The sequence below is a fragment of the Argentina anserina genome, chromosome 3 (genome assembly GCF_933775445.1).
Source record: "Argentina anserina chromosome 3, drPotAnse1.1, whole genome shotgun sequence".
In the NCBI taxonomy this organism is placed as follows: Eukaryota; Viridiplantae; Streptophyta; class Magnoliopsida; order Rosales; family Rosaceae; genus Argentina; species Argentina anserina.
This window is the reverse complement of record NC_065874.1, coordinates 15,301,870-15,316,673: the sequence shown is the minus strand read 5'-3', so window position 1 is coordinate 15,316,673 and position 14,804 is coordinate 15,301,870. Positions and strand designations below refer to the sequence as shown.

The window sequence follows — 14,804 nt, the reverse complement described above, 5'->3', positions numbered from 1 at the left end:
GAATGCACAATTTTCACAGCTGATTATTTTCACAACACAATTATAACCGCTTTTAAAATAATCACCTCAAGGCCAAACTTGCTCTTAATAGCAACACTGATTTTGCCTCTACATCAAAAGATGATATGACTAACTGTAAAGAATTATATAAACCAAGTGCAACTAATATGAAATTTAGTGAAAGATAATAAAACCTACAACTGGAAAATGTAAGGGTAAATTCTTTCTATGATACTTAAGGTATGACTAATTGGACACTTTAGTACCTAATGTTTCAAAAATACAGTTTGGTACCTAAAATTAAATTATATAAAACATTTTGGTACTTATGTTGATTAATAAGAGGGTAAAGTAGATATTTAAGTGTATTATTTACAAAAAATACAATAAAAACATGAGTTTTATATGATCATTATCCTCAAATCTTAATCGTTTTATGCATTTTTTTAAGTTAATATTTTTGGTTTATGTTAATAGCATAAGTTAATTTTATGTTTATGAAATTCAATTGTCTGATAAAACTACTCCGCGAATCTATATTTAATTAACTAAAAACATTCTTATGGGTATTTAAATCACAAATACTAGATTTCCTAAATAAAAATATAATTTTTCACCTTCAATTAAAGCTTAGAATTAATTCATGTTTATTTTCTCACAAACGACACAAAAATAATAGATACCAAGGTGAGAAATTAATCTTGACCCCATAAATTTCTATTTATATTTTATTTTGATAAATAATATGTAAATATCAATTTTACCCTCTATATTTAACAAAATCAATAAAAGTACCAAAGTGTCCTATGAAATCTAAATTTAGGTACCAAATGTTCTCTTTGAAACGTTAGGTACCAAATGTCCTATTTAAAACGTTATATATCAGTTTCTAATTGACCATACCTCAAGTACCATAAAAAGATTTTACATATATATATATATATGCAACGTTAGTCGGAACATATATATGCTCTATTCGGTATGATAAATTGGAGTATGTAATAATTGTAGGAACAACAATTTTTGGTGTTACATTGTCATCTCTCTTTCAAATCCCAGCTTTTTACTGCCCCTCAGTAATCCACCGAAAGCAAAAATTGGCATTACAACATACAAAGCCTATGAATATTCTACAATAACATCTATTTTTAAACTCGGGAAAGACTACAATAAGGGCAGAAGGCCCGAATCATATTACATTACAGCGGTAACCAAGGTGCTCAAGAAGAGCAAACTCTCCTTTCAACAGTAGGTACTTCAAAATACTTTCTTTAAGATTCCGGCACCATTAGTCGTAAGGATTTCTGAAATTCTTCAAAAGCTCTGGGATATCATAACCCAGCATGTCATCAACTGCCTTAATCATACTAGGTTTCAGCTTCTCAAAATTGTCAAAGCTGTAACCACTTAAGGTCTCCCTGAATTGTTCAACATTTGGAAAATCTCCTGGAGGTAGATGAAATTCCCTTTGAACCTGTGTGGCATGTAATGTGTGAAAAATACTGAATGGTACTGAATGGAGTTACATAAGGAGGAAATTACGATTACCTTTTTAAACTCATCTTCCAGATTATCCGTTAGTTTCTGTTGGGTCTTAGCTTTCCCGATCAAAGCAGGCATCTCTTTTCTCAAATGGCTAATAATGTAAGCATGTATCTTGGCAGCTCTAGCACGCTTGACAAATTCATTGATCTGGGAAAAAAAGAAGACATAATTAAAATGTCGGTAACGAATCCTGAATCCCACATTGAAATAAAAAACCCAACATGATGAGAAAAAAGATTCATACTCACCCGGCGATCACACGACTTCTTAGGAATATCCTTTAAGTCGGCAAGAAGATCCTCTTGTTCTCTCTCAAAGAGTTCCTTCCCTATTGGACCAGAAGCAGCCTCATTGACAGGTTTGTCATTAAATGATCTGCAAAACAGAAATTAGCTTCCATACGGGACACTTAAACGTGAATTATAGAAATACTCTCAAGACATTATGAACAGTTTTACTAAAATTCAATCAACTAAGTTCTCCAAAATTCAAATGAATACATCCAGATAGAAGGGGTACCCAATGTAGACTCGCATGACCTCAGGAGTATTCAGAACCTTTCCGAGGGACCACATCAATGCTCCATAAACCCTCATCAACTATATAAGTATAACGACATCAATTGCAACGTCAAATGACCTAATCAAAACCATCAATAGAAGGTGTATTATGTATAACATGACGACGTAACCATGTCAACTATATGCTTACTTGTTGAGTATCAATTTGATCTGCCTTATTGAGTACAACACGGATCTTATCGTCATGACCACGTAGAGATGATATCACACGCTTGAACTCATCACTCACATCAAGCTTGTGAGGATCAAACAAAAGCAAAATGAGGTCACACTTTGCAGCAAACCATGAAGTCACTCCAGTAAAATCGTAAGCTCGTTGTGTTCGTTGCTTCTCCCCAGATAAAACACCAGGAGTATCCACAAATGTGATGTGCTCCAACAACTATAGATACATAAGAGTAAGTTTTGGTGTTCTCAATGGGAACTTACACCACAGTAATTTTGGAAAGATAACATACAGAATGTGGCATTTGGGAACATTCGAACTTGGACAAGAATGCTGTTCCGAAAGAAGTGAGACCACTAAATGGCATGTCGGCTTGCACTGCAATTGTATTCCCAGGAACACTTCTTTCATCAGGTCCAGACTACATGGAATTAAAGTAATCAAGCAAACAATATCAATCTGGAAAGGAAAAAAAACAGAAGAAGAGTACATTGCTATAATAATTCAAAACAAACATTTATTAGTCTGGAGAAAATTTGTGGGACCATTAAACAATTTGAAAAACCTCCAAATGATATGCAAAGTGTGAAAGCATATGGATACGTTGAAACGTCTTTTGCATGCAATAAACCCATTTGACATTTAAAACAGAAAATAAATTAGTTTAGTGTAAATTGTAAGAGGAGAGTTATAACTAGATCATGCAAAAATGTAGCATTTTGAAGGGAAAAAATGGTGACAACCAACAGGACTGATAGAGATTATTCTAAAACAGATCATTGAGAATAATTTTGACAAAGTAGTTTATCAAATGCCTGAGGAAAAAAAAACTGGACCCAACCCAAACTGTCTATGTTTTAGAATACGTATACGTACACTAATTTGATTAAACATTAAAACCTAATCAATTGGCTACAGACCCAGGTATTACTTAACAAATGTATAACTTTATTTAAAAACATGATAGAAAAGAGATATTCTATTTCAAATAAAACATGAAACTATAGTACAAGAATCTAAATCCTAGCAACTGAGCTTTACAATTTTACTTTGATAACGATTGATACTTGTATCAAAAGAAACAAAGCATATATTGATAGATAAAGCAGAAATCCATCACCAGTATCCACTGATAGGAGCATATAATGCGACGTTGTTAACATGTTATCTCTCTCATTTAGTTTAATTATTCTCTTAATAATGTTCATTTTGACTTAGTTTTGCTGTTTTTAGGTACATTGGAGCAAAATAAGAGAAGATGTGTTTAAAGGACCAAAAGGAGCAATAAAACCCGGAATCAGGATTCTGCCTCTGCAGAACAGTCAACTTAAACGGATCATAGCAGGCAATCTACTTGAAGGAAAATTATGAATAATATATCGATGGAAAGCCCTATGAGTCTAGTTTCCAGAGGCGCTGGAATCATAGCAATATCAATTTTGTGGAGGAAGTTATGCTCGATTTACTGAGCAGAGGTCACAAACTGTCCGAGAATAAAGAGAGAAAGCAATCCTAGTCAAGAAATGATAGAATGTGTCAGCCACGAATTGGGCTTCTACTGGGGTTTTTCTGAGCATCAATTATGGACAGAAAAATAAGTTATTTCAAGCCCTTGGATCCCTTTAGCATCTACTCAAAGAAGGGCCAAGATTAATTCAACTTTATAGGGTTTCTTCCCTATCTATAGGAGACTTAATTAAGGAGTTTGGACCTCCTTTTTGCCGCAGCAATTCTTTTTCTTCTCTGCTCTCTGTACTGTCCTCTCTCCTCCACAAAACTCTAGCTTTTGTTTAGGTTTTTCTGTTTTTCTTTGGCTGTAGACATAGTTTGTGATAGTTCAAGTTTTCCTTGGCGTGATTCAAGCGTGTTGAAGAACAAAAAGTGTAAACTATGACCTTTTGTTATTCTATTTTAATTTCAGTATATTTCATTGTTCTTTCTTCTCATTCTATGTGATGTGATTGGTATCTAGTTACCTTTCATGTTTTTTCGATTATAAGTACTTATGATTATATGTTCTTCATCTAGAATGTACCAATGACTTCGGTTGTCAGCGGTGTGCACGGATTTAAGTAAAATTGGTAGAGATTAACCATACGTTGCATACTAACGTGTAGATTGTCAGAGGCGTGCTCAGATTATGTGTTAGTATGTCCAAATTGTGCTTGTATTGAATGATTCATGTAATATGGAGCATGTTTATGTTACATGGAATTTCTCTAGTATTGTCAGAGGCGTTCTCGGGTAGTTGGGATAGTTATTATAGACATGAGAGATTACTTGGCCGCGTGGGCTGTTTTCTCTTGAATTTGGCTTAGATATGAAATAAACATGCCTAGGGTTGCTAGATTCTCATATGTGTGTTCTTGTGTTTTTCTTTGTTTTGTTTGCGCTTAAGAATGGTCAATTGTATATATGTATATAATTTATCTATTTCTTTCTCGTATGAATTAAAACTCATAATCAAAATCAGTTTATAAATCCTTGTATATATGTGAATATTGTAGATATTATTTACTACTGCTCTATCTTGCAGAGTACCCTCAATCCCCGGCCTATAACGATACATTTTCTTACACTATACTATCTTCTACAGGGTTTTATTGATGGCCTTAAAACGGTCCATCATCCACTACACAATACACACACACACACATCAACCAAAACAAATATTAGAATTTTTATCATGGTTTCTTTCAAAATTGCTACCGACTCTAAATGGAGCTGAAGTGTTTTATAGCTTTCAAAACTTGCAGGAAACACATAAAACAGATAGACAAATATTATTTTGTTATGTGAGATAAGACTACAAGAGTACTAGAAATAGAATTAATATTGAGATTACCATAACAACAACAAATCTATCTGTTGTAGGCTCTGGACCAATGTGAGCTCCTGTCAAAGGGTGACATGCAATAAGAAATGGAAAAGATTATAAATAAATAAATGTTCTGGCAAGACACAAAACGCAAAGAAAGATTACTCACCTGGATAACTAGATTTAAGCAAATGTTTAATAAATGTTGTTTTTCCAGTGGAATATTGACCCAAGAGCATAACCATGGGTTTGGCATCAAAATCACTGTTTGTCTGAATAATAAAAAGATAAACAAAAGCTGATCATTATCATGTACACAACAAAACTTAATAACTGGGAATTAACCAAAATAATAATAATAATAACTGGGGGTTTTTTTTTTTCGAGAAGGAACTGTAAGCAAAGAAGAGTTGGCTAGTATCAATTTTTCAAAGAAATGAAAGAAAGTAAAACAAGTATCACTTTTTCAAGGAAAAACTGAAACAAGTAAGACCGTTCACTCACCAGTAAGGGGGAGACAAAATCATTAAACTTGTAAATAACTTCTAATGGCTTCAGTTTCTGGATATATAATCTCTTCAAACCATCTACAATTGATGTTACAGCAGAGAGCGGAACCTATGAAAATTGTCATTCCATATATGAGATCAGCAAACTAAGTTGTGTAACAAAACAAAACAATTGCAATACATGAGCATAAAAAAGTTTAGCATCAACTCAGCCACCAAAAGATCTTATTAGTTTAATATGGTAAAATTATTAAACTGTTCATTCATGTCAATTAACATTACTCTGAAGTAAAAAACACTCTTGGAACTGAATTGAGAAAGCTTCTCCTCTCCCTATCTTTAAAATAGGCACAACACTTCTGCAGCAGATGTGCAACAAACTGTTACCAACCTACAGCATTTGCATTTTCCATTGGAGATCTTACAACCAAAAGCTACATCTTTTGGGTATTCAAATTCAAATTGAATTACAAGGTTTAGAGAGACTAGCATACCAAGTCATAATAATACAAGGTAATCAGCACACATTACGAAAGCTAAAATTCAATTTTTATATAAGAAATTTTGAATAAAGCAAAGGAAATAGAAAGAATATGAGGTGGCCTCAAAATATTTTTTCTGAGAACTAGAGATACCTTTTTGGATGATTTTGAAGAAAACCAATGTGCTGAAGGTGATTGTTGCACCACAGGAGCATCTGCATCACTGGATATGTAAGTGCATAATCAACAGCACAAGTACAAATACAAGTCTCACATTTAGACTGAGAGAGTCCTCACCATTCAGTTCGTTCTCATTTGTCTTGTTCGAACGTTTTTTTTTCTGGATGGAGTACTCCAATAGATGAAATCAATTTAATATCGAAAAAACATAAACCAGAATTGAATGAATACGGTTGTAGCATATTTACCACTAATAACACATCCAACCCCTCCATGACAGGAGGATTCAAGCTTTCCAAGGCTGCCATACAAAGGAAACATTTCAAAATTCAACTTGTACTTAAATTGGCAACATAACCGAATACTTATACCACTATAAGCATACATCATTAGACAAAACAATACCAAAGCAACCCACCATTTCTATTCAAAAGATCATTTGTAATCTGATGTCCAGCCTGCGCAAGAGAAACTAGCTAAAAGTGACACAAACAACAAACAACAAACAATACATCAGATTCTCAGTAATCAAAATACAGGCGGTTGCAGTGTCCATCAGTATAGACTAACAAAATTACCTGCATAGCAGCAATGAACTCAGTGAAACCGAGAAATCCCTGCCTCTTTGAATCGGTGATCGCCCAAACCTTAGTAAAAAGAAACTAATTAAGTAAACACTTGTCTGATGAAACAAAAGCCTCCAGAACACATAGAGATTGATTTCGACAATAGAGATTTCAGAACCAAATAAGGCCCGGATGAAGAAGTTGCATTACTCAAAATGAACAAAACTGAAGATGTTATAACTCAACTAACACTAATCTATATGTTTTCCAAACCAATCCACTAAACCCAAGACAGTACTAAGTTACTACAGAAGAAACTAAAAAAAAAATTACAACTCAGTAAAAATGAATAGACATGAACTCGAAGAAATCGAAGCTAACCTGCTTGAGATCTTGCCTGGACAGATTGGACATGCCGAAGAACTTGATAGCATCACTCCCCGTAATGCGGCCATCATTATCTGCACAAAGTCAAAACCAAAATCTACATTTGTTCCAGTTTCTGAAGAACCGAAACGAAGCGAGAACAAGACTACAAGAGTGATCTCCCAAGCTTCAGACGAAACAGAAAGAGAATGAGGGGTGTGGGCGGTGAAGCACTGTACCTGAATCGGCGAACTGAAACCACTCCCGGTAGATTCTCTGGTGCTCTTTGGAGCATGAACTGATCGGCACTGAGGAAATTTCCATGGAACTTCCGATTTTCTGGATTTGAATTCAAAAAAGAGAAGCAGAACAATTCATGGGGAGGGTTTGTATTGTTTTGTTTCTACTCCAGGTCGGTGCTTTTGACACCGACGGGGAGGAAATGCGGCGTCGTTTTGGTGGTGGTGTGAACTTGTAATGACTAATGACGGAACGTTTCGTAAAGTAGTCAAGGTCGATACGACGATGTATACCATACGGGACTCTAAGTGGCACGCGCAATAGATTTAGAGGGTTGTTGATTAAAGTCCCAAGATGACTTCACGTCGCTTGCATTGTGACAATCGGCTTCGAGGTTTGTGTTTGGCAAAAATGCAATACATTGCGAATGATGGTGACACACCGGAAAAACAACTTCAGAGCATCATCGATTGTGCTTTAGACTTTCGCTATTCTTGTATCTAACAGTTCTAGTAAACAGCAATGCATACTATGCCTATCCGAAGTCAGCAAGTCATTGTTTTTTTAGTATAGTCATAAAAACAATATAAATTGTCAACGGCATGATTTGAAATTTTCACTGTTTAACTCTTTTCCCACCTAAAGAGGCAAATGTTAACGAGTTAATGTTATTACTCGTTATCCAAGTCGTCTTGACGAACTAAATCAATTTTTCTGTGACTTCCGAATTTTGATCCATAATGCGCTTTCCAAGTTTTGATCCAAAGTGTGTTTGCTCAAAAGAATGCGCTTACGAGTAAGTCTCTATGAAAGATCTCATTAACCAAGAGAACTCATATGAACTTTCAAAAACATGAAGTATTTCGTCTCTTAGCTTATCGTAGTACCACAACCGTGGATAAGTAAATGAGCAGGCAATAGCCATAATGGTGAAGCCAAGAAAATGCAATGCAAAATTCCTATCGCAATATAAACATTGACAACTGTGGGAAAAATAAAAAATAAACACAGCAGGAGAAGCCCGCCATGAAAAAGAAAAACAGTCCTAAATTACTTGATTAAGAAATACTATTAACGGTCTTCCCCAGCAACCATAGAATCAACGAAAATTCAATCATAAACAACATGTGTAGTGTAGTCCTGTCTAATGTAAACCCGTAAATAGTAATGCCAGCTCTGTTGTTCTCAAAATATGTCACTGCAAGTAAAGAAGAAAATATATGAGTAAAACACTACAGCAAATCAGCAAAGAAATTCACATATATAGAAAATGCAATGTTTTATTACCTAGAGCTTGTCTTTTCTGGAAAGAGATGGTACTATATGCATATGATGGTATCAACTTGCTGTTGTCCAGTTCATCTTCTTCATCCTCAGCCTCGTCCTCACTTTCATCCTGATCGGATTCGTTACGGAACATCCGGCCGTTACTGGCCACCTGAGCCGTTGTCGCATCAAACGAGTCTAATGTGGCACAGACATGCCATTTTGCTGCAAGACATGTGACTGCTTGCACCTTGTGTGTGATTTTGGTTGCACTCCGCAGCAAGATGAGGAGCCCGGTGTTCAAAGTTATGGAGCATAACTGTACCAAACAAGAATCACACTGTTACGATATATGCTTCATCTTAATCATGAAGCCATGATGCATGAAACAAATGATTAAAGATCAAAGTTCTAATCACATATATATAGGGAAAGGAATTCGAAGCATACCAGAAGCTCGCCGCCTTTGTAAACATCAAGGCTCGAAATGGCGCTGGACTTGGTCGTGATGAGCAACAGCGCAAATTGGCTCCCTGTGACCAAAATGAGTGTCCAAAGTATGAAATCGCGGCACCTGTGGCTTATGATCCGCAGGTGCCTACGGATCCTAAGGTGTTCAGATAACACTGATCCGACATCAGAGTCCACTTCAAACATTGTGGCAAAGTCTTGTAGACGTAGGATTTGGAGGTAGCATATGAGACGGAAGAGAACACAGACGAGGAAAATGACGGTAGTGCGATAGAGCCAGGAAAAGAGTTCCATTATGCATGCCACTGCGGCACTGGCATAAACATTTCCCACAAAAGGAATCTCCGAGGCTTCTGATGCGTACCACCATATCTTGTATACACTCTCGGCAACAAAGCTTGGTATGACAAAGCAGCAAACAAGCTTCAAAGATCTCTACAAGAAAAATATAAACTAAGTTGAGTCTCCTAGACCGTAGAACCTTAGATATGAAAGGATTCTAACTTCTAAATGAGGGTATATATGCATGCCTAATTGCCTACGCGGTGGCTTTTGTACATTTACTTCAATATTAGCTAGAACATGATTTTTTTTTCTTTTCCGTTTCAGGTTTGATGTAATAATTATGAGAAATTGAGTCTCCGTCATTCTTTTCATTACGTAATGAAACAACAAACACGACTTCAAGTGGACTAACATCCGTATCCGATGAAGACTAATAAAAGGTATATAACTATATATAGCTGAAATTTTAAACCAATGGCTTACCAATCACACACACAAAACAAATAATTTGGCTATATGGACTTGTGGTAAATATCTTCCACCACTGAAATTACATTGAAATTTTAACTATTAACAGCGTTATTTTGGCAATCTCATGCATGTCTTTCATTTGATAACAAAAAGATCGATACTCACCTATAACATACGAGGTGCTAAAGACACTCTTTTTCTCTATTGACATACTTCGATCATGCTTCTAATGAAGAATTACTGTTTTAAACACATCAATTATCTCGTATTCTCACACGCAGAACATATAAAAGAACACTTGATTAGCCTAAACAATTGAGGAAGAAGAAAGTAAATAATGGAAAACTTACATTAAGCTGTGCGGTGTAACCCTTCCTCACCGTCTCGCTCTCATCATAAAGCTTATCGAAAAACAGAAACCTCTTCAATCCAAACTTCCTCACAAACGTCGACAGGGACACAAACGACAACGTCGCCACGCCGCTCAGCGAAAGCTGCACAACGCTGTCGTACGGCCTCTTGTGCTTCCCGTCGCAGAAGGAGCAGCCGAAAACGAAATGAGACAACGCCGGAACGACGATCGTGAAAACAACGAAAACGCTCCAAGAGAGACACAGTCTGCCGGCGTTGGATTGGTCGACGCACATCCACCGGAGATAGGATCGGAAGCTCTTCAACTCGTCGTGCGCGTGCGAAACGCAGCGTTGGAACATCATGTTTCTCCGTTCGGCCAGCAGAGCATCTCTGCCGCCGCTTTCGTCCCCCATGGATTTCGGAGAAAAAGAAAAGAAAATGAGTCTCTCGGTTTCCTGAAGGGGTTTTTGATCGATCTCTGTTACGAGTTCTACAGAGGGGGTACATATATCAATATATGTAATGGTTTTCTTTGGTGATTTGGTTATAACCAAAATGAGTTAGAGAGAAGAAGACTGGAAAATCATGTTGAAGACCTTCTATATATACTTGTTTGACCCTGTACGTACGGTTTTGCTTAAAAATAAAAGAAGCTATATTTGTGCTCAAGGAAAACAAAGGTTGTATGAGTTAATTACTAGACTTGTTGATTTTACAAATTAGGATTACATATCGAGTTATATCAAATTCATACATCGAGTTCATTATCCCATCATATCAAACTTAGGGTTACATATCGTGTTCATTATCAATCCTTTTCATGAAGACGGTCTTAGTTCACCTCCGATCCAGTTGTAATGTACTCTTATCAAATTTACAATCAAAAGATTAAATATAGTAGCTAGGGTAATCATAAGTCATCACATGAACATTTGTGTTTAATTTTACTTATGTCTGATTCAGATCCTAAGCTCTATTATTGATGTCAATTGATCGATGAATATTAAATGGGTAAATGATTCCTAATTGTACGTTCTTTAATTAAGTTCTTATGGACACAGCTGGTGATTGCTAAAAAGGAACATGATCCCATGCTGCTTTGTCATGCAACGTGTCCAATCAGCCCACCATTTACGCATTTAGCCAGCCAAAGATTGCCACATGAAGAAATACTAAATCTCAAAGGTTAGGCTTTGTTTTTCTTATCGGATGCGTCTATACAGATAAAGACATATATAAGCTCCAAGTGTTCAGTATTAACAGAATCACCGCTCGACAGAAAACAAGGTTTAGGCTTTGTTTTTCTTATCGGATGCGTCTATACAGATAAAGACATATATAAGCTCCAAGTGTTCAGTATTAACAGAATCACCGCTCGACAGAAAACAAGGTTTTCTTTGTTTATTTGGAGACGAAACAAAAGGAAAGTAGTATTGGTCTATTGAACATTTGGATGGGTGAGTGAAGGAGGCTACGTGTGAGGAAATGTTTAGCCAGTAGCACTTTGCTACTTGCGATTCAATTTTGTTGGCAGTTTCTCATCTATGTCAGATCGCTTAAAACCTAATATATATACTTACCAATTCAAGACCTAAATCAAAGATACCCGGCCACCTACGTGATCGTTCGATGGTCGGTGACTCAGCGGTAGCTAGGGATTTTGTAATCCGAGTTATCGATTGTTGGTAGTTCAAAGAAGATAGAAAAACATTGGCTATAAAACAACGAACATAGAACTATAGAAGGTTGGAAGTGGATGGATAGAGACTTTAAGCTCGTCATTATTACAATTTATAGGGTCTTTGATTTGCCTTAGAGACTTGGAAAATTAGTGGTTGATGCATTTTTGCACACGGTCTAAGAGAGACAAAATTTGCAGCTGATGCATTTAGCAGTGACATACTTTGCTTAATGACAATATTTGAAAGAATAAGGTTCCTAATGATATTAATCATGCCCTTGTTTTCAACATGGCAGAGGCCATGGAGGTTCACATATTTGATTTAAACTCTTTCCCATAAAAAAAGAAGACACGTACTTGTATATCTTTTTTTCTTTTTAGGAAAATCATCAAAGGTTAGATACCTATTACATACTCCTCCGCTAACCGTATGGATAGACAGGAGGTTATGAGAGAACACATAGTTGGTACATAACATAGGTATGTCCACTAGAAATCTAAATTGCCATGATTGAAGAACAAAAAAACATATTCTAATAACCCGCCTAGACCTGGGCCCAAAAGCCTAGGACCAAACTCGGCCCAGAGAGGTCTTGATGCATGCCTCCTCATATTCGATCCACAACCCATGCCCAAAGGCCTCAGCTCCGACTTAAATTCATAAGATGATCGGATCTGGAAAACGTATTGGCTGATTCATCGACGCCACTGAAGTCCAAAACCTTGTGCCGCCATTACAATTGTTGGAGATATCCTCCACTTGCATTGCCGCTAGACCACCAAAGCATGTGACGCCACTTGCCATAACCGACTCAAAGATCTGACTTAGGAACCATCAGCTGAGGAAAGAGATGGGGAGGGTGATCGATGAGCACCAAAGGAGAGGAGCTTGAGATCGCTGCCATAGTAAGGAGGCTTGTGAAGGCTTCCAATGGAGGGAGGCTTGAGATAAGGGTTATCATTTGGCCCATGGGTAGCCCAGCATAAGGCTGAAGGCCCGGCCCGGTCAAAGCCCGGCCTTATGGGTATAAGGCTGGGTAGAGGCCGAGAGTTCAAAGCCTTGGCCTGGCCCATTAGACCAAAGCCCGGCCCGGCCCTAAAAATCCCGACCAAAAGCCCATTCATTTTTAAAATTAATAATTTTATATGTATTTATTTGTTGTATATGTTAATTAGTTAAATTATTTAGTTATATTTCTTATTGTTTGTACTATATTTTAGTTAAATAATTACCATATACTTTTTTTTATAAAAAATATACATTACACATAAATATAATGGGTCCGGCCCGGAAAAGCCCGTAAGGCCCAGGCTCGGAAAAGCTCATAAGGGCCAGGGTCGTAAGTAGCCCGTGGGCCTAGATTTTAGTAGTAAGCACGACCCGAAAAATTGAAAAAAAAATCATTGAAGCCCGGCTCGACCCGGCCCATTGCCGACCCTTAGCTTGAGAGGGCCACCATGGTGAGAGAGCTGTTGAAAATCTCCATAGATGGAGCAAATGACTCCAACATCTAGGGTTTTCTCTCATGCGCCTTGCGCCCTCCGTAATTGTATATCTTTTTAATGACATAGACAACATGATAAGGACACAAATTAACCAAAAGTAAAAACAGAAAAAAAAATCGCGAGTCACTTCCTGATTTGTCCCAGCGCAGGGTCCTAAAGACCAAACCTTGCTAATTTTTCTGGTAACCTTCATATCTGAAATATGCATAAACCTTATAAAAGCAAAAGAGAGAGAAAAAAAAAAGAATCTTCCAATTATCTTCCACCGAAGTCCTAATCCACCAAGGAATGGCGACCTTCTTGAGGATGAAATCCGTTAGTCCTCAAAATTTCTTTCAACTATAAATCTGGAAAAATTATAATGTTGAGGTTGAGCAGTATATATAACATTCTTAACAGTTGTAGCTAGCTAGCTAGTTTATGCAATGACAGTTGAAATGTTGAAGAAGGTCTCAAGCTTTCAAGCAACAAATATAGGTTGAAGTTCAACATTACGGAAAAGAATGTTGATGATAGTTGCATTATTCTGCTTCACAAAATCTATTAATATGGAGTTTTGAGCAATCCATTTCATCATCAATCACCTCCTGCTTTGTTATTTCGCAAGCAACAAGGTTAGTTTCTCTATTGCAAAAGTCACAGAAATAGGAAATACACGAAAGCAGCCAACAAAAGCCCAAACAAAATAAAAACATTATGAGACCGTTAATTTCCCAATAAAATTTTACACATCGAAGGTGACAATGAAATCTGAGTTGAAGACTCATAGTGTCAAGACATTGCACGACAGCTAATGGAAGAGTTTATATCTTGCATTATTCATTTACTACTCCAATAGTCCAATACTCCAATGCTAAAAAAAAGGCTTGAAAAGGTTTCAATAGAAGAGCTGCTTGTTGCTATCATCAAATTGGTTGCCAGAAAGAAAGCTCAGACCCTGATGGCATTCATGTTTCGTTTACCAGAGCTAGAGCGGTCTCAAAACATTTGGAGACCTGTGCAAAATTAAAATTACGGCCCTAACTTTTTGCAAGGTTTTATATAAATATATTATTAAATAAATTAGTTGCAAAATATTGTTGCAAATTTAAGTCGCATACAACCAAATAGATTAATTTTTCTATTTTTTTTAATTTGATTTGAGTCTATATATGATTAATTTTCTCCTTTCTTTATCAACAAACTATGATATCTTACTCTTAACAAAATATCTCTTAAACACAAACTAATAGGCAAAAAAAGGATGAAGAAAGATCAAGGATAACTAGTATATTTATCCAACGAATTAAGAAATTTTAAGGAAATACGAAAAAATGA

The 14,804-nt window shown here is 36.4% G+C and overlaps 2 protein-coding genes across 2 annotated transcripts; both read right to left on the bottom strand.

The window, feature by feature from the left end:
- Positions 1-975: 975 nt before the first annotated feature.
- LOC126789486 (EH domain-containing protein 1) lies at positions 976-7,671 on the bottom strand. Its single transcript, XM_050515650.1, has 16 exons — positions 7,453-7,671; positions 7,229-7,308; positions 6,860-6,928; positions 6,700-6,757; positions 6,530-6,582; positions 6,399-6,441; positions 6,255-6,316; positions 5,615-5,728; positions 5,280-5,382; positions 5,138-5,187; positions 2,585-2,713; positions 2,257-2,508; positions 2,065-2,144; positions 1,794-1,920; positions 1,549-1,692; positions 976-1,474 (listed from the first exon to the last, which is right to left on the bottom strand). The coding sequence occupies exons 1-16, from the start codon at positions 7,535-7,537 to the stop codon at positions 1,289-1,291; spliced, it is 1,635 nt and encodes a 544-aa protein (XP_050371607.1). The 5' UTR covers positions 7,538-7,671; the 3' UTR covers positions 976-1,288.
- A 633-nt stretch (positions 7,672-8,304) lies between these two features.
- LOC126788313 (uncharacterized) lies at positions 8,305-10,888 on the bottom strand. The gene is made up of 4 exons (XM_050514290.1): positions 10,297-10,888; positions 9,170-9,625; positions 8,741-9,038; positions 8,305-8,651 (listed from the first exon to the last, which is right to left on the bottom strand). The coding sequence occupies exons 1-4, from the start codon at positions 10,711-10,713 to the stop codon at positions 8,512-8,514; spliced, it is 1,311 nt and encodes a 436-aa protein (XP_050370247.1). The 5' UTR covers positions 10,714-10,888; the 3' UTR covers positions 8,305-8,511.
- Between the last annotated feature and the right edge of the window lie 3,916 nt (positions 10,889-14,804).

Excerpts from the sequence above, each read along its gene's own strand:
- LOC126789486 (XM_050515650.1), bottom strand. The coding sequence starts at position 7,537 with ATGGAAATTTCCTCAGTGCCGATCAGTTCATGCTCCAAAGAGCACCAG. Across the intron at positions 6,758-6,859 it reads AGTTCATTGCTGCTATGCAG|CTAGTTTCTCTTGCGCAGGC; the intron begins GTAATTTTGTTA and ends TGTCACTTTTAG. Across the intron at positions 2,145-2,256 it reads ATCAAATTGATACTCAACAA|TTGATGAGGGTTTATGGAGC; the intron begins GTAAGCATATAG and ends ATACTTATATAG.
- LOC126788313 (XM_050514290.1), bottom strand. The coding sequence starts at position 10,713 with ATGGGGGACGAAAGCGGCGGCAGAGATGCTCTGCTGGCCGAACGGAGA. Across the intron at positions 9,039-9,169 it reads ACAAAGGCGGCGAGCTTCTG|TTATGCTCCATAACTTTGAA; the intron begins GTATGCTTCGAA and ends TGTTTGGTACAG. Across the intron at positions 8,652-8,740 it reads CCAGAAAAGACAAGCTCTAG|TGACATATTTTGAGAACAAC; the intron begins GTAATAAAACAT and ends CTTTACTTGCAG.